Genomic DNA, 20,640 nt, shown 5'->3' on the forward strand with positions numbered 1-20,640 from the left:
GTGTCACTGACACTGGTACATTTTTAGGCTCACTGTTGATATGTTGACTTGAACATAAATGCAGTACTTTGACCTCCATCAGGATATGAACATGTGTAATTAACACATCTCAAGACAGCTGGAATTAAGACACGTAGTATATATATATGCTAGCAATGCATTCACTCCGTACGTGAATCCTTCCCTGCCCACGTAAGCCACTGCGCATTCATTCAAGTAAAGTTAGCGTTGTGACGATGAACGCCGAGGTAAATGTGGGATCAAGACAAAGAGCTTGTGGTTAAAACTAACAGCTTATCTGTTGTATACATTTGGATAGAAGAGAAGCGTCACGGCACCAGAAAGACTTTATTAAGGTCCTCCTTTCATTCCCTTATCAAGCCTATTGGAAGGCAACAGAGCTGCTTTCAAAAGATGCAAAAACTGACCATATTCAAACAATACCACTTCATTTCAAGCAACAGAAAGATCCACTGGCCTTCCTCTGCTCGAGAACCTGATGTGACAAGTAACCTGCCAACCAGCCAATTTCCAGAAATTTGAAAATAAAATTCACTTAAAGTTGGTGACTGGTACCTATTCTAGAAAACGACTTTGGCAAAAAGCCCAACAAGGCATTATATCCATCTGTCTGTTGGCTGCTTTCTGCAGCAGCAGCTTGCAGAGGTAGAAGATTTGCAGACATATTCCAGATCCTCTACAGCACTTCCCTCCAGCTATATATATATATATATATATATATATATGATCAGAAAAGAAAGTTTACTTGTGCGCAGCATTCATTATTCTTAATCTGGTTTCTATCCTGAAACCAACTTGACCTGGGGGACGCTACTTGGAACTGTTGGTCCAAATAACAAATCTCCAAGGGTAGCATAACACAAAACTCATCCAACGCAATAAGGTGGCTATTCACTCAGCGTATGATCCATCCCTGATGGATTAAGAGTACAATCCAAGTACCTAAAGGCTGTTTCCTCAGATGTTTGCCTATTCAAAATACCTGCCTCAGAGATCAACTGCCTTTTGTGATAGAGATACATTACTGACAGAGATGAGGATCAAAAAGTGATTGAGGAGTAACTGGGACAGACTAGAAAGGTAGACAGAAGTAGAAAGCAAATATGAAAAGGAAGAAAAAGGTCCAAAATCCCTGATAGGGAATGAATAACTCAAACATCACATGTCAACTTTCCACTTCATGTCTGATTTCCAGGAAAACATATAAGAAAAAGCTCAACCTTGCATCACAGATGGTGAAAGTTGGGTAATTTGCAAAGCTGATCCCTCTTTCAGCCTCCAGGTAAGTATACAGAGTGCCTCATTCATTTCCTTTGCTTAGCTGCAAGGTGAAGTTTAAACTTTTAATCAGCTTTTCCCCCCTGTAACATATTGTGACACCAGGTAAAAGTACACACCAAAAATATACAAGGATATTTTAAAGAGATTGTAAATTCTCAGGTACTACAAGGTAATGGGCTTTTGTGTTATTTCCCCTCGTTGATGACAGATACAACTTCAGAAATGGATGCTTTCAGAGTGGTGTGCTTCTTTTGTGCAGTGGTTATTGAGAAGATGGTGCAGAAGAGGGCGGCAAGTGTTCGACATCAGGACTTACTGGGGTTGGGGGGGAAGAGGGTGCAGCTCTTGCAGTGGATGATCTCCTTGACAACCGGTAGATCCTGTGAGAGGGGTGCAGGTACCATACCTAGGCCAGGCATCATGGGATTCATAGGTGTGATTCCAGCCATCATTCCAAGGCTGGGGTCAAAATCTGAAGTCAGGAGAGAAATATAAATCAGATCTCACAGCTAGAACAAGTAGTAACACTTACACATAGTGACATTTAATCAGTCGTTCCAACAGTCAGGTATCAGTTCAGCCCATCTGGAATCTTTTAATTTCCCTTTCACGTTGTGTACTTGTTCCCCCAGCGATTCGTCTGTCAGCAACTGTGACATGCAGGCAGCTTACACATAGTGGCACCCATTCATGATTAAATCATCTTGTAAACAACATGCATAATTAAAACGTTTTAGTGAGTCACTGCCTCTGTCATTCCCACTGACAATGACCTAAAAGTCTCATCCAGACAAAAAAAAAAAGTGCATTTCGTCTTGTTCCAGCAGTAGAATGGTTGAGCTTTCCTGCGTAGAGCGACGCATGTGCGCACACTGGTAGGCTGTTTACACATTCACTGCTCAAAGTGTGAATGTTCTCTGTGCTCAGTGAAAAGCTGCTATTTTTTTTGGGAGGCGGGCCGAAGAGCAGGATTTATGACATCACAAATACGAAGCTAATACAGGTCAAACACATGGGATGTGAAGCCTTGATTCACAACCATGACAATGACATTGTGTGGCCAGCAGTTCAAGGTTATGATTTGCAGCACCAACGCAATTTCATATCATCTAAAACAACTAAAATATACAAGAAGAGTCTGCACTCTGTGGCTCCCTTTCTTGGCATCCACATTGGTGCGTCTGTAAGTGATGTTTCCAGGTATATACCCCTTTTCCGGATCCTTTTTAAAGCTGTTTTATCATCGGCTGGTCCAGCATCTGCCTTATAGTTTTTTTCTTTTAAATTACTGCACTATTTTCATCAGATTTTCATGTGGATTATAATAAATTTCATCAATTTTTTCTTCTTCAAGAAAGACTATTTTCGTCTATTTTAACATCTGTAAAACATCGCCATCACACAGCTGAGTCTCACAACCAAAGATGGATTTATTTGCAGTATTGATTTGGACTGAAGCTGCGAGGACACGTGCACACCTACACACAAGCGCCAGCATCCCAGAGCCACATGTGCTTTTATGGTAGGTGAGCGCAAAACCCAGAATGGAGGTTTTTGAAATGTAAATGACATTGCCCTGCAGTATGTGCCACCACATCACCTGAAGAGGATTTGGAGTTGACAATTATATGCTTCATGGGTGTTTATGCACCTGTCCCATCAGAAGCAGAGTTACCAGAAACAAATCCCTTACTAGAGATTATACACATGTTTTAATGTACTGGACATTCAACATAATCACTATGACATACTGGAGTGGCTGTACACGCTCGTCACAGAAGGTGTTAGTTTTTGCAATTGAAATCTAATACATTTAAAAAATAAAAGTAATGTCAAGTTATATTTGTTATGCATGAATTTGAAAATGTAAATGTGAAAATCCTACTAAAATGTTTTGACAGGAGCTCAAACCTGTGAAAGGAAGCTATTTCAAGATATAAAAATAGGACTTTATTCTGGAAAACCTCCAAAACGATGCTGTAAAAATGCATGAATTAGTGTCTAGCTACTGTAGAGCAAAAATACATCAGTTCCTCTTAGGATTCCTTTCCCTGTATTTCTTCAGAATCCATCAGATGACACAATATTACATTTAATCAGATGAAAAACAGCCCTCTGGTACTTCTCAAATTTCCGATGACACTGTCAGTGTAAATGTGACAAATGTGAATCTCACTCATTTGCTCTCTGGGCCTTGTTTGGATCGACGGTGAGAACTGAGAATCTCTCAGAGCAAAATCAAGGGAATAACTGGAAATTTACTGTATAATGTTCAATAATCTTGATTCATACAGTGGTTAGGTCATACTCTAATACTGCTGAAACAATGAAAATCCAGAGTATTTCTGAAGATGAAGTGTAACTTACTCTCCCACGAAAGTTCTTCCACAGGCGAAACAAAATCATTGACTTCCTTCCCGCAACGCAAAGTCGTAAAGGAGGGGGATGCTAGCACTCTATAGGCTATGGGCTCAGCCGGGGACTCGTGAATATCCCCACATATACACACATTTCACCCTGGGCGACTCAAGCCCCCCTCTTCTGCATGAGTTCTGGGAGTGGTTTATGTCTCCAGAACCAGTCTGATCTACCGGTGCACGCCTCGGTCCCGCCTACAGCCTGACACCCGTTTGGCAACATAAACAATCCCAATGCGTTTCTCCACGTCACTTTTGTGGGTCATGGTTCAGCTCTCCTCCCAGACCTCCCTCCAGGAGAAAGCCCCAGTTCTCTTCATCAGGATATCAGATGAATCCAATTTTAATATATTCATTCTAGGACATCCCATTTGGACAACTTTCTTGAATCCTTAAAACTTATTAGATGCTTCAGGATCTAATAAGGAGTACTACATATCCAGTTCTCGGGTATCATTAAACTAGGACAGGACTGAAAACGCCAAAGGTCTGATCTAATGAAAGTAAGAAGGTGAAAGCCAAAACTAGGAGATTGAGAGCATTGGAGAAAACACTGGGAAAAAAAAGTCTGTTTAAATGTAAGTTTGGATGAATTTTTTGTTTTTAACTCAAAAATCTGATTGAAGTCATTTTAGCCTGGAAATTCCAATTAAATATCAATAATGTCAGTATCAATACCTAATGTTCCATTTCAAATCAGACTATTCCTATCTTTAAATATCAATTAGTTTAAATTATTGTTCTCTGGTGTTAACTGTTAAGTGGAGATAAATACTTTTAATTCTACGCTGAAGAGAGGAGGGAGAAAATACAGAAATTAAAGGCTGGAAACAGGTCCCTAGACCCAGAGTGTAATAAATAGGTTATACTGATAAAACCAGCTGAAAAAAATTAGAGTGCTAGAGGTTAGGAAAGCGAGGCAGAATATATTAAATTAGACAAATGGACATTAGTGAGGCTCACTTTGTCTATCGATGACCTCAGCACTGGCCGCTAAACAAAGTGTCAAAATGAGAAGGAAGCTGGCGATAAGAAGGATCCTAAATGCCAGGTGACTGATGACTTCTTTAGCGAGGAAAATTGGAAGATAAGAGAGCAAATGGAAGATGGAGCTGTGGTACAATCGCTACTTGATTTCTAAACTCCACAGAAAAACGATTCATGCTGCTTCCCAAACACCGGAGTCCTAGCGCACTGAGAAGAAAGCTATTTTGGAACACTGGCAAAGAAACAGCCAAAGTAGATTAGAATTATCATCCAACACTGAAAAGAGATTATAAATTGCAGAATTTCTCTCCACTGTCAGATAAAAAGTACAGACGGATCCTAATCAAATACAAATTCAGAGACGACAAGCTGGCGGTAAAAAAAAGGAAGACAGAAACATGGGAAAGCTTAACAGGAACAGAAATAATGGTAACCGTCCAACAGGTGACGACAAGATTAACTTCCTCCTGCATTGTAAAAAAAAAATCAAAGAAATGAGGAACATTTCAGATTTCAAAGTGCTACGGACTCAAGAGGAAATAGTCATAAAAGAGGACAGGCAGTCAGATATGTACTGTATCAACACGCCAGAGTCTGAGGGGCGGTATATAAACTCTACTGTATGTATATATCTATCTAGATATTTATCACAAAGCATTTACCCACTGGTTGCTTTGGCAACATGGTGTTTAAACCTTCGAGCCAATAAAACCCTTTGCATTTAATCAAAAATGACTTAAGCTTCCCGAACACAAGACAGCTTTAGCAATCCTGACAGATTACAAAAAGATTGCGAGTATTTTTCTTTCCAACTGAAAAACTGGGGAGCACTACACCACTTGTCGCGGCAGCTCAAGCCAGCTGCAGGTACCTTTTGGTAATGTAACATACCGCAGCCAAGGCTAGGCTATGTGCGCTAATGCCTGGTGTGGCAGATATGATGGTAGAGAGATATCAACGACACAGACTGATGGTAGCTTTGCTCCACTGTTTTCATTGGCTCTTGATGGTAGAGATTTACAGCTGGGTTGGTCTCAGGTACACACGACCCCCTCTGCTCTGACACCCAAATGACTTCAGACTGGTGCAGACCAGGATGCCATTGTGAATCTTGTATAAACTCCTGTCTAATAATCCTGAAGTGTGCTTGCAGCTTTAAACAGCACACAGGAGTCAATGTGGACATACACGGTAAAATATCTTTAAAAATTAAATTCCAATTCATTTATCTGCCTAGACGGTGCTTCCCTGTTCCAGTGGTATAATTCGTCTACATTCTTGAGAGTTTTCATGTTGTATATCAATGCAGAACAGCACACATGGAAAGAACATCTGCTTCCATCAGGTTATGGCTGATAAAATTTCAGTGCGGAGCCGCCCATGTTCCCTCTGGGCTGTGTGCTCTTGTGTATGAGTGCTGCATTTGTGCTTATGTATTTATCTGTCAATCAACAGCCCGGGACCTGAAGCCAGCACATAGCATAGCTGTGTGTAATCAAGGAGGTGATTTCATTCCTTCTCAGGAGTTCTTTCATCTCCATTTTCAACACTATACTGTAGCTCAAGGACATGCATTTCATTACCATCATACTATTATTTCCTTCTTACTCTTGTGTATTTGGATAAAGGTGCATTTTCTTTTTTTCACTGTGAGTATTTATGGTGCTGAAAAGGATTTATCAATGTCGATAGAAGATTTTTGTTTGTTCAGATGCAAATATCTACCCAGCCAATTATGGGTCAGAAAGACAACAATTTTAGATTAATTGAAGTTCAAACCAAGCATCAGAATGGAGAAGAAACACTGAAGTGACTTTGAATGGGAGTCTTGTAGGTGCAAAACGGTCTGGTTTGAGTATTAAAGAAAAAGATGATGATGGGGATGGCAGAGGCCTGAGAAGAATAGCCGGACTAGTCAAAAGTTCAAACCAAGCATCCGAGCGGGGAAGATTGATTTGACTTTGAAAGGAGCAAAGTTGTTGTTGCCAGGTGGACTGGTATATCAGAAATAGATGCTCTCCTGGGATTTTAAAGCATAACTGACTCTTGCGTGTACAGAGAAAGGCTAGAATAGTGTGCTGGGTCTTAGGGAGAAACGCTTTTCATGAGAGAGGTCAGAGGGATGTCCAGATGGGTTGGGACAGGTAGCGAGGCGACAGAAACCCAAACACTTTTAACATCCAGTCTGAAGGGGAGAAGCTCTACATCTAAAAATCAAAGCTTGAAGCTGATGAGGTACAGTTGTAGAAGATGGTGGCAGAAGTAGTAGAAGGTGACACTCACGCGAGTGAAGAAGGAAACTAAAGCAACCTTGACATGGATGCAATGCCTTTTCTGATGAGTCTTTTGTGCGGGACAATCCCAATGGCAGGGTCAGATGTTGCAAAAAACAAGAAAGGATGATTGTATTCTTCCTGGTATCGACAAGTCCTTTATCAAGACAACCGCCACATCTTCTAAAATGGTAGATGTTCCTGGGCCTTTCAAGAAGTTCATCAAGTGTATAAAACATTAGAGATTATGAAAAGACCTGTGAAATAATATGTGAGAAATTTTCTTGCTTTCTTTTTGTTTTAGGTATCAAGGTATCCTAGGAATGAAGTGAAGCATCAGAAGGCTGTGTGCTGGAGAAAAAGTGGGCCTCTCTGAGTCTGAGTAACCTCCACAGAGACATTTAGAGTGGACAAGGGTCCTCTTAAAGAACAATAGAACAATAAAAATAACCCTCCACCTACATATGACCACACATCTGTCGGATCCTTTCCTACGGGTCTTTTTTTCGCCCTAGTGATGGAAAACTGACACTCTCAAACATCTCTACTCACATCTCCTCCTTGTACAGTAACATGCATGAATGATCATGTCCAGCCTAACACATAAAAGTTACCCAAGAAGGTAATTACACCCTTCCTTCTACCTCTTGTTCATCTCCATCGATTCTGTTTGATCTTAAACAATGTGTTTCCTGCAGGTTTGTTCAATGTAATTACCTTTTGAGCTGCCTATCAATCAGAAAGTGCAGAGAAATAAAACAAAGCAATTGTGTGAAGCTCCAAGCTATAATGCTTTTCCTTCTCACTTCTCCACGTCTTTGTCCTCCCTGATTTCCAGGGTAAATGTCCCTTCTAGCAGTCTGCAGCAGGTAGCGGAGGGAAGAGGACACAGGCACTTGCTTTGAGGCATGCTGGATAATATTCTCTAATGAGGCGAGTTCGCGATGGCACCTGGAACCCTACCAGTGGCTGAAATATGTTTCACTCAGTCTCTGCCAGGAGTTGCCCTTCTTTGCATCTCTATATGAACATCTTAAGCATCATTTTCTATTTACAGTAACATTTTCTACAGCTTGCAACCAGCAGGAGAGAAATAAAAAAATCTCTCGATTCATCTCCTTTATCTCCTTATTCCTTTACATCTAAATAAGAATCTACTTGACCTTATGTTGCCTTTCAAAGTCTGTCTTCTTTATCTGAATCCTCCATACCAGAATCTCCATAACAAGCTTAGCTTTTAACAATATCTACAATCCAATATATCTTCCATGGCTATGAATAACAGCCACAAATTCCCATTTCAGCACCCAAACATGTCTGAAGTGAGGAAGTCTCTGCCTCTCTCCTCTGTCCGCCTACTCACAGCCAAAACCTCTGGCGTCTCAGCACTCAGCAGAAAGGGACACCACATCCAGTACGAGGATGGGAAAGAGCTTACGGCAAAGGAATGACTTTCAGCTAATGCATCTCCTCATGTTAACCCAGGTGAGCTAATGAGGGAGAAGACCCAAATTCATATCTGGGGCTCTTTTGCCCTCTAAATTAATTTGAGGACCACTGTTTGGATGATTGGATATGAGCCTTATCATATTTCACTGTGTGTTTGCATTCGGTTTATTTATTTCTGAGCAGTTTTTCTCACATGAGCTGCAGACTATTTGGAGAATCAAGGCTGAACATTATCTGGAGCTGTTCAATTTAACAAAAGACATCAAACAACACTGGAAATACTCCATTTTGTTTGGGTGGGGGATGGTGTCTCGGAAGAGTCTGCAGGAGCAACAACTTCACTCAAAAAGTACGCTTTAGTCACATAACTGGTTTGTAATTTGGTCCCCAACAACCAAGTCTCTTGCCATTCCTCAAATTTGTCGTCTGGTTGTGGCCTTCACTGAGCCCCTGAATTTCATCTAGTGTCTTGCACCTTCCAGTTTATTTTTATTCCTTCCATTTAGCACCAGTCGCATGAAACACCAACACCCCCATTCAATCCATGGAATTCTCTGAATTGTTCTTCTAAATTCACACATGGGCTCAATGGCACATGACACAGATGATGAACTGAGGAGTCAGCAGGGGTCTGGGTGATGTCCAGGGCTTTTATCAAGGATGGAGGGAACAGGGACAATCAATTCAATCCATACTTAGAGCCTTACCGACCTACTCATATCGGATATTAGAAAAAAGTTGTCAATACTTCACTAAGCCTCAGAGTAAGGGAAAGGTTTTATGAGTAAAACGGTCTGACAATAAATACAAAAGCAGCTGTCCTTCGTGCTGTATAATATATACGTATACAGCCATATTCCTGCAACACTGCAGTTCATCAACAGACATATAATCATCTACCTTTGGATCTAATACAGCCCTGTTCTGGCACTAAAAGCCTGATGTACGACGACTTGGACTTCTCTCGTATAACCCTTGCAGCAAAAGTCAAGGTATGTTCATGATTGCAATGCAAAAGAGGCAGAAGTGCGCATAGTGGTGGAGGAAAGAGTGATAGTGGAGCCTGTTGGGAGGGGATGAGGACAAGTGAAATGCAGCAGACAAAAGGAGCGGTTGTTTATCCAGGGAACAGTCATCAGTCCCAGGAGCCTGCTTATCTATTCTTCAGGGTGTGTGTATTTGAGCATAAGTATGTGCATCTAAATTATTTCCGATTAACTTGCAAATACATTTGTGTGAAAAGGATAATAATTTCTTTCTGCTGCAGAGTCTTTGTGAGTCTGTGTCCAGCACCTTTTTGTTAGTCCCACACACATCCTGATTTCACCCAATGTGACTCAAGGCAAAGGGAAAGCTGCAAACGAGCCAATTGAATCTATCACTCCTGTGAAAATAGACATCTATTTTTAATGAAGGAGTCAGTTATACATGTTTGAGAAGTGCTGTGTGGAGCGGGCTGTTGTGTGGGAAAAACACTTTCAAGGTCAAAAAAACATTAAAATGAGAGTTGGCTAACAGAGAAAACATAACTGCTTCTTCCTGGATGCCTCATCTCAGAAAGGTGGTTTGGAGTTTAAGGCTTTTACTACAGTAGGTTCCAAGGTAACTCTGAGGGGCTGCAATGATTTAAAAGATGTTGCAGGACAAAAGATAATACATTTCTGTTTGCAGAAAATAAATTTTCCAACTATTAACCGCTTCCTGTGGAATATTGCTGATGTGTTTGTCCAAAACTACATGATACGTCTAACAGAAACTAACATATGAGAGCAAGAAAAACCAAAACATCAGGCAACTGTGAGGAAATGCCCTGCATCAGTTCTCTGTAACGACAGTTTGTTAAATGAACCCCCATCCTACTCACTCTACCGCTGTCAGGCCGAGTGGTGACAGCTGACAACAGCCTTATCATGACGGCAAGAATCCTCACGGTGAAACGCCGATGTCAAACAAATGGTAAGAATGATAATAAACCCAAAGAGGTGATTCCAGTCAATTGTAGAATTTATTTCGATAATGTAGCCATAGAAATTTGCACAATGTTTCTTTCTGGTGCTGTAAGGTGCCCTACTAGCATTTCTCTATCAGAGAAAAATGTAATGTGGACAAAGGCCCTTTATTTGGAAGTGTGCTGAGGTTGTGATTTATAAGAGGATACTTCAATTTAAGGGTGCCCAAAAAAGGAGGTGAGGCACATCAGAGTAAGCTGTCCTGAGGAGATGTACATTACAATGATAAAACACATACTGCATTGTGAATAATAATAATAACAATTATCATCAAAACTTTCTTGTCTGTGTTTGCAGATAAATATACGAGATGAATTCTACAGCCATCTATCCATCTGCTTCTACTTATTGTCTGGAAGTGATCGAGGGAACGCTGATGAAGGTTGGAGAAATATACGGTGAATGCTCCTGGAAGAGGATATGTTCTCTGGGTCAGATGTCAAAGATGTTGAAACCAGATGTTCGTTCCTGCAGTTGCTGAAGTTTCTGTTCGGTTCTCACAGTTCCCTCTACGTACGTACATAAATAAGACTTTGTTATTGCCAACCACATGACAGTGCTTATCCGTCCCCTGTACACGAGACAGGGCTCACTTCTGGATGATTGAGGAGCGGTCCTTGAGACAGAGCTAGCCATTAGCTGGGATGCATGTGATGTTGTTACAGCTAACATCAACTTGCAACCAGACTTCCTTTAAAAATGGTTACAGAAGAATGCAAACAGAATTAGAATGGTATTTCAGAAATCAGGATCAATATCCACAATAACGCTGATTGCTGAATTCCATGGCTTCTAAAAGTTTCCATGACCACAGGAACTCTGTTTCTGATCTCAGAGCTCTTGCTTGTATACTATGAACTAGAGGAGCGCCATCTTACTAATCAACAAGTTTCAAGGTCTTGATAAGCTTAAACAACTAATTTCCCAAGATACCAAGCAATAAAACAAATTATCTAAGGAATAATAATAATAAAACAACCTGTTTGATCCTAACAGCGTCAAACGTTTAGTCCAGTCAGCTGACTACAACTGCAACTACGATGAATATAGAACAATCAACAGTCTGTTTTTCTCCAGAGATACGGTGGACCTCACACGCTGTCTGTCACATGGCTCTACTCCCCAGAGGTGTTTGGAATAGCTGACATCGTTCATGCCGCTGCGCACCCTACACCACCTCCCCTTCACCCTAAAAAGGAAAAGTTGAACACTTTGTCATTCCGTTGAGTTTGACAACTTTGTTACCAGGCGCAGCAACACGAGGCTGATATTGTTTTTACCTGCCAGTGTGTAATCACTGCACAACGCGGATGTGGATAATTCTTGACACTGAAGTAATGAAAAATACAAATGCACTTCATTTTGAATGCAGCATCGTGATTCACATTGAATTTTTTTTTTAGGTCCTATTTTTCCTTTTTTTCTATTTAATGTGATTAAATACATTTTGCTTAATTAATGGGTCACAGCCAGTCGCTGCAGGAACAGCAAACACTCTTAATCAAGAGAGACGAAGCCATAATTCACTCAATACCTAACTAAAAGACAAAACAAATTAATAGTTTTGTTTCTTTGCCCCTGCTTCGGGCTGGGCAATTAGTACCTCTTATCAAGTTCATTTTGCTTAAGTCAATTAATTTGATAAATATTTTGCACTAGGCATTACTTAAAATAACTTTTTTTTGTCAGAAAAAAAAAAGCATTACGTCATTTTCTTAATTTTTTCCAGTGTATATGACAATAAAATGAAAGAACAAATCAGAAACATCCATAAAACATTTATGAATAATTCATTTGCATGTTGATAGCTCATATATTAATGGGGTTAGGGTTTAACTCATAATCCTCCGCCTGAAAACATACGGAACGGTAAATTAAAAACTGAAATCAAAAAACACCAATACCTTTCACAAAAAGACAATATCTCCCTCAATCTAAACACTTCACCAGTGAAAACACACACTCAACACTTCTCGTCTCAAACACTGCACGGTCCATCATCTAGTGAAGTGAAAACTCATAATTTTAGATGTACACCAGGCTTTGTAAGGCTGTATATTATTGGCAGCTCTGACCACAGTGGTGTGTTTATCCAGCTGTCTGTCTGGATAAATTCACTTGGCCGGAGGCATGGGGAAAAAATAACTTCCAGGCTCACTGCGGATGAAATAGGGACAAAGTATAATGTGCAACAAAAGGAGTGGAGCACATCTACTCATGCTTTAATGAATAAAGCTGATACTAACACATAGAACCCCACTTAGACCTTGATGCAGGGAACCTATAATCAATGCTACGTGTGTCCAGACACACCACAAAGGACAAAGAGGGAATCATCCCATGTTGCTTTGAGGTGAAACAAAAAGGTGACAAAGATGATGTTCAGTCATGATGGCGAATCAATAGCTAATCCACCTGGATTACTTCAAAAGGCACAAGGTGCCCTGCTAGTAAGAGCAGCACAACAGTATATCAGCGTGACAACATGGGAAGGTGTTTGTGCCTCGTACTTTCTGACCTGGGACCACAAAGCTCGAACAAAAAATGTCTGTCTACTAAAGAGTTCTGCAGATGCCACTTTGGCTCAATACAGAATTGAACACATTGCTGGTTTTTATTGGACCGTTTCAGTACCAAGTACCCTCATAAGGGTTTTGGGAAAAAAGAGAGAGCCTACGTGGATCAATTCCCAGTTACATATCCCAGGGTCGAACAAGTAAAGTCATTTATAGCAACCAAAATAATTGTTGTTATTTTTATCAACTGTCAAATGTTGAGTTGGCTGCACTAATAGCTGAGCTCAAATCAGCATTTCAGTGTGACTCAGTGCACTTCAGGTGCACAAAAGGAGTTTGTCATCAGTTTCTGCAATGAGGCATGAATGAGATTGTGGGAAATTTCAACTGGTGAGGTGGTGAGAGGAAGGAAGGGGGAAAAAGGAAGGGAAGTACCAGCTGTTTTTCCAGGTGATCCATGAGGGGTGGAACAGCTGTCCTCTGCAACGTCTCTCCTCCCCCTTCATCTCTGCCTCCTCTCTTCTCCTCCCTTTTGAAACTGCTTCTGATACTTCATGTTTTACACCTGTTGAGGTTTAAAGGTCATGCAGACCCACGGTAAACCAACACAGAACAATTTAATTATTTTGCCTAATTAGAGCTCTTCTCAGAACTGTGTGGGTGTGTTCTTAATGTGGCTGACAGATATCTCTGTCATTCTCCTGTTATTGTGTTTCGCACCTGTTAGGGCAGAACAACTGACACCTATCATCTGTATTTGCGCAGGGGATCCAGTGACCTGACAAAATTCTGGTATAGCTCCATCCATCTTCAATTATAATTACCAGACATCAGCAAGTTGAGATCCCCACTGCATAGACATTGAATAAAACAACAGCTTTCTTCAGATCAGCATCTCTCAAGGTGTTTTCCTCCTTTCTGCATCTGTCCTGTTCATAATGTACAATCCTGAAAAAAAGTGATGTTAAATGTTCTACTACTTCATTATGACTTGTTTATTTATTAAAAAAAAAAGACTTTGAAAGTGTTTCAGGAAGTTAGATGAGGGTTGTTATCAGTCTACATGGGGCATTCAAGCTAGCACTCCGAGCTAGCATCTCGTTAATAGGCAAGAGACTGGGTGCTGCCAAATGCTGTAAAAACCAGTACGAGGCTCAAAATATGCTGTACACATGTCGAAGGAATGCTCCAACTAGTATTGGCATATCCCATGTCTTAACTGGAAAAAAAAAATCTAAATTCAGAAAAAGGCCAAGTTCCCCAAATCCACCAGGAATCTGCTGTTGACACGACCCATATCACATTCAGAACTTCATCATTCTCATCAGGAATCATAATCGATCATGTTCTGAATAGCAGCGCAATAAACCTACCAATTCGAGCTGAACGTAGACCTCTGGTGACATCATCTTGAGCTCTGATGTTATACAAACCAAAATGTCAAGTTAAGTAAATAATCTGATGATTAACTGATTATAAATTGAGTCTCTGGTCACAGGCCTAAATACAACTGTCTTGAGTTATCCAGTCAATATGAATGATTATTCCCCACCTCTGTCCAATGTGACATGATCGCAGAGGGAATGGACTGTCTAAACAGCCAGAAAACATGTATGTGGCGTGTGTTACTTAAGGTCTCTGACTCAGTGTTTCTTCCTGTTTCATAAACACAGAACCTAGCTTGTCTATGCACCTGGTTTGAATCATGTCTTTAGGCTAGAACTCTAAGGGTAGTTTCACTGACGGTTCTCACAGCAGGGATTTGGAGTTTCCAAACACAGGTGCAGCTAATAACATCACTAATTACTGCATTCCATTTAGATGTGCCGGTTCCAGGGCTGTTGTGTTGTGCATGCTGGATTACAAACATTCCCTAATGATGCACTCAAATGGAACAGAGCCGTTGCTGATGTCATTTTTTACACCTGTGCTTTTCCTGCAATGAAAAGTTAAAATGTTGCTGTTAAACAAAAAGGCCTTAAGGGGCGCGAATGAATTCCGAAACACAGAATCTCAACCAAGAACTTTTACATTTCACCTGTTTTGAAGGAACTTGTAAACTGTCTCTAAAATCTCTTACTTTTTAGAGCGCGTGCCATTTTGCAGTGGTGTTCGATGTACAGTGAGATTAATTATACCCGATGTAGTTCACCCAAACGATCACACGGTGCCTTGGGAAAAGCAGTGTGCAGCCGCTGCTTACTAACCAAGCACTGTATCCCATCATGCATTGTGCTAGCTGGCAGAGGAGAGCGAGCCGTGGCAGACTCGGTCGGTTTGTATGGAAGTGGATGATGAAATGACACAACTTCTCACTTGATTACCTCAGTAAATACTTTCCTAAAGAGTTTATGGTGCTCATCTGTGCCACACAGCTTCCCCTTCTCTCACCCTTGGCAAAGGCCAAAATGAAAGTCACATGGTTTCAAAACCAGAGTCCACCGAAGACAGGGCGACGTCACAGGGAGGTTCGCTTCCTTCAAATCGAAGCTCTATATGTACTTCCAGCACTTTGTTTTTGTTTACTATGCTGGAAATATGCTCCATCTGTGTGTGTGTGTGTGTGTGTATACTTCCTTCAATATTTCTCAATCGGTGCATTTGGACTGTTCACCTCCAAGCATGTCTACACAAAAGCCAAGCACATTTCAAATATGAAAGTGCATTTCAACTAAGAAGTGGGAAGTGATTTATAAAAGGCTTTGGGAAGGGCTTTCTACTAAGGAGAGAGAGAGAGAGAGAGAGAGAGAGAAAAGATATGGCAGAATGGCTCCTGAAAGACAGAAAGAGGAGTGGGTGCTCAACTTGATGGTAGATAGCACAGCAGTGACTATTAGGAAGGCAGATCAGAGCACAGTACTGAAGCCTTCTGCTAACCAAATGCTCCTTGAGGTTGTAATTAAGCTTGAAGAATATCCAAGTCAAAGAGGTTTGATAGGCATTAACTATATTTCTGGTACGCTGGAATCTGTGAGGGAGCGGCACGGCTCAGAGGTTGAGTGGCCGTCTAGCAACCGAAGGGTCGCTGTACAATCCTCACTTCCCCCGGTGACCATGTCCAAGTATACTTGTATACTGAGCCCCTAATTGCTCCTGATGGCCCTGCAACGGACTGGTGACCCATTCAGGGTGAACCCCGCCTCTTGGCCAATGTCTGCTGGGTTTGGCTCCGCCCCGAACCTTAACGGATAAGCAGTATAGAAAATGGATGGATGGAATCTGCGATTGCATTTATACATCGCTTTCTTTGTTAAGATGTAGGTGACAAAGGAGAGCACATTGTGCACGCATATCCAGAAATCCCCAGATGTTTACTTGTTAGTGTAAAGCCCCACAAACAACCTTGAAGGCTGAAAGAAAACCGTGCCACTTGCTCATCACTGCTCCCGTGACTCATCTCATCCTCTCACAGGAACATCTGAAGTGTCATTATGGTCACAAATTTGTCTTGCTGACTTAGCAGTTTGTTGTGACTAATCTTCATCCTTAGCCTGACCTCTAATGCAGCTTCAAACAGTAATGCTCATTAAAAAACTTTACATTAAATATAAATAAATCAAACCTGGATGCACTCTTGAGGAGAGCATCACTCATTATCTAAAAAACACCAATAAATAAATATCCTTATAACTATAGAAGCAAAAAGATGCCCAAGTCTAGAAACTTTGGACTGATTGACTATTCATGGAGCTTTCTCTCTTATTACTTTGCTTTTTCTTCAATGAAAAACAATTTAAGCAAAATAACAAATTAATACAACTGAATCAAGTTATTACTATCATGGAGATGCAGCTAAAACCACTGTCTTGCTAATGGATCGATGTAAAATAATGCTGCTACTTTAGATGTGAAGGCATGTGGCAACATTATTTTAAAGTAAAAAAACAACAACCATGAAGTAAAAGAAGACAGAAGCACTATTTAGTACTTGCACATGGAATACTAATATCAACTTCCAATACAGGGTCCCATGTGGTTCTGTCTATATGCAGTGAGAGAATTATAACTTTTTACCCGGCATGAGAGGCTGTCCAGTCATACCCATGGGAGGCATCCCCAGGTTGTTCATGGCTGTTGCCCAGGCATTGGGGTCTGACAAAGGCATTGTTATTGAATTGGAGTCCATGGTCATGTTATGGATCCCTTCTGCAGAAAGACAGAAAAACAGAAACATAAAGAAGAGTTAGTATCATCTTTGTGACCTCCAAGTCTGGGAGAGAGCAGAAAAATAGCAACTTTTCCAACAAGTATTGAGGTATGGGATTGTTTTTAACGGTGAGGTGTTATCTCCAGTCACCTCCTCTCTCAGAATCATTCCTTTAACTCCCTGGTCTGTCTAAGTAGAGAGAAAAGGGGAGGCTGCTGTGACCCTGCAGTCAGTCACGCTGTAAAGTGACTTCAACAACACTGTCATTGAGAATCTATTCAGTCTGATGTTTAGCTTGTTCAGTTTTCACACTGAGATGCAACAGTCAGCATCAGTCTTAACACTCGCCGGCTTCACACGCACAGTTCAGTAAGAGTTGCAGCTTTAGCAGGCCATTTCATCAGACTGCTGTTGACGTATCCGCCATCAGAACTGTAGATGCCGCGACGCTCCTTTACAGATGTTTGCAATCAAGACTTCCTGCATGTTGTGTCAATAAGCAATGTCCCTGTCAAACAGTGGACTTCAATTATAAGTATGAACACCCTCACTGCACTGCATTTCTTGTCTGTCCAGATATTTATGGCAAACTGAAGCATGCAGATGTTGAAGTAAATCAGTCGCATCTGCATTATCTAGGTCTTTTACTTTACTTTACTTTACTTCAAACAGTAGTACAATTTAGGTCAGACCAACGCGTTTATGTGTCCAGTGTTAGTTGGAAATGCAATAAATGCACTTTTTCCCCCCTACCATCATGTCAGTGTACTTACTTTTTATTTCAATAATCTTAATCTGACTCATCTGAAATATATTCCAGTTATAAATTGCTGCTCCCTCTCTCCAGACTCTTCAATCTGCAGATAAATGTTGTTTATTGCACCAAAACTTTTTGTTTTCTTGAACAGAATTGCATTGTTTTGGATTAGACTGTTTTTGTCTTCTTCAGTCAGAGTGCATGTACTGCAGGCAAACGGGACAGAATAAGAATTCAAAATAAGCGTTCACAGGTTCAGCAACATTGTTCCTTTTTTGTTGCTAATCTTATTCAAGACAAGAACTTCGTATCACCCATGGGCGTCCCTGCTTTCTAAAATCTTGGCGTCATCATCTGCAAAAAAACAACAACAAAAAAACAAACCACACCACACACACACACACACACACACACACTGGCCTAACATGACACGAATATACAATCTTGCTCAACAACCTACAGACACAATTCATATACAAACACTATTCATATAAACAAAATTGTATTTTCAAGCCGGCGTAAGAAAATAATTCAGTGTAAAACAAGATTATCATGGCACTGAGCACAAATCCTGATGCTATCAGGCTTTTTCCAGACACTCTGCGACCCAAAGTCTGAACGATCTCAAACTTTGCACAACAAATACACACACACACACACACACACACACACACACACACACACACACACACACACACACACACACACACACACGGCATTGTGATTTCTTGTTTTTTTCCACAAAGTATAAAGTAAACCACATAAGATCCCCATAATACTGCAGTTGAGTCAACATAAACATCATAAATCCACCACTGGCTCATTCCCCACATCCGCAGTCTGTTTCACAGCTCTAAATGCCCTTTAATTCTCTCCTCTGCTTGACCTCTGTCAACTTGACAGACCTGTAAATTGCAGCGAGTGCTGGCTGATGCCAACCTGCCCTCTTGTCTCCTGGTGCCAAAGCCAACACTACTGTTAATAATAAGAAGTACCGTATCTCGCATATACCTCGCGCTGAAGGAGATCTGCGTGTGTGTGTTTGTGCGTGCAACAACCACGATATTTGTATCCACAGTGTTCATTGACACATCTGGCAATGTGTAATAATGCAGTTTTCTTCTTCGCCTCCTCATCTCTGAGCAACTAATTTCTGAGCTGTGTGCTGTCGTTGCCATAGTGAGGCCTGATAAAACCACTTCTGACTGTCTCGCTGGGATAATGCCACTGACGAGGACTTCACAGGCTTGTTAATGAACACAAACCTATTAGCTGGTGACACTTTAGAGGACTTAAAATGAAGGAGGACAGGAGTGTTGGAGAGGTGTTTTATGGTAGTTTTATTACCGTTTATGGTACATTAACTGTAAGCACTGTAGCATGGATGGATGCCTACACTCAGTATTTGAAAGGTGATGTCCTTACACCAACTTGGTCTTCAAGCTTAGAACAAATGATTGGAGGGTGCAACTTCTGCATTTTATCTTTTCTAAAGTTTCCTGAGCGTCCTGCCTCATTCTTTCTTGGTCAGTGTGTTAACATAAATGATTACTGAAGTGTTTACTACACTATATATTGTGAAACCACTACATACATTTGCACTACAAACAGAACTTATCAAGATATGTGTTTAGAGCTGCATGTGAGACAGCAAAGGTCCAAATAAGCAGGAACGTACGTGACGCAGACTTTATCCCGTCGGCTCCCTCGTAGAAAGTCAGCATTATGTACAATGGTAAAGAGCGCCCCTCAATTAAAAACTAAATGGAAAAAACAAAAATAGCTTCAAATCCATGCGGACTGTTCATGAACTGTTTCTCACCTGTCTGAACCTGACCAAGACGACAGCGTTCCATCAGATAACATCAATATTTCAGCTTCAAGAGCGATTTGTTGCAGTTTTGGAAGGCAACATGTCAGTGGTCTGTACACCTGTAAAATGATCAGCTGTCTGCACGTCACTCAGAGAAGAAAATGATCAGTTCATCATCTCTGAGTGCGCGTGAACATTTGTGCCAAATTTAAAGGAAATTCCCTCCAGGGATTGCAGGAATATCACGTTCACAAGTTCAAAAACATGTCACATAGAACATGATTCATTCAAATGATCATCAGATCTATCTTGTTCTTAGCTGCTCCTTTTTTGTGGCCAGCTCTCTTCAATACTGAACTTCCTGTATTGACTCATCCATTTCCTGCTGTTCTCCTGTCTGAATTACTTATACTTTCCAGACTTGCAACTTTGTGTGTCAATCACAGAGGGTTTTTGACTTTAGTTGACATGGTGACCTTGAGGCCAGGAGTCCAACTTGGCTCCCCCTTAAAGGAGAAGGTCTGAATTATTGCATCGATGTATACTGTAGAGCTGAGGGAGATGTGTCTGAATAAGAACTACAGTTACACACGTGAAGAAGAATAACACACTCCCCAGGCACACACGCGCACACACACACACGCACACGCACGCACACGTGTTAACCTTGTCAGAGAGCAGCAAGAGGAGCCAGGGACAATAATATCAATGAAAGGATCAATGTCAGTCAATAGTTTTAACTGAAAACATGGATTAGTGCACATTTCTCTTTTAAAGCCTGTTATCTGAACTGAACAAAAACAATCTAATCGAATCACAGCGTTTGTTTTTCCAAGGTCAAATGGAAGCAAATACCAAAGCTGATAAGAACAACAAGCCAAAATATTTTCAGCTGTTGCCTCAATTTAGCTCAAGCTCAAATAAATGACCTGTCTGATTATATAAATGGTCTAATCATGTGTAACAAAGA

At 40.9% G+C, this 20,640-nt stretch overlaps 1 protein-coding gene across 3 annotated transcripts in view; it reads right to left on the reverse strand.

The window, feature by feature from the left end:
- Positions 1-20,640, reverse strand: part of enox2 (ecto-NOX disulfide-thiol exchanger 2) — a 161,703-nt gene that overhangs the window by 42,782 nt on the left and 98,281 nt on the right. For 2 of the 3 annotated variants that reach the window (XM_086222046.1, XM_086222047.1), the window contains 2 exons: positions 16,968-17,099; positions 1,619-1,774 (listed from right to left, as the gene is read on the reverse strand). In XM_086222046.1, the coding sequence (XP_086078172.1) occupies positions 1,619-1,774; positions 16,968-17,099 (288 nt within the window). Of the gene's footprint in view, positions 1-1,618; positions 1,775-13,388; positions 13,519-13,777; positions 14,334-16,967; positions 17,100-20,640 lie in introns of those variants that run through there. The other variant, XM_086222048.1, reaches the window with a different exon arrangement.

Source organism: Aulostomus chinensis, chromosome 13 (genome assembly GCF_037954235.1).
Source record: "Aulostomus chinensis isolate RoL2024-O1b breed Wild chromosome 13, RoL_Achi_v1.0, whole genome shotgun sequence".
In the NCBI taxonomy this organism is placed as follows: Eukaryota; Metazoa; Chordata; class Actinopteri; order Syngnathiformes; family Aulostomidae; genus Aulostomus; species Aulostomus chinensis.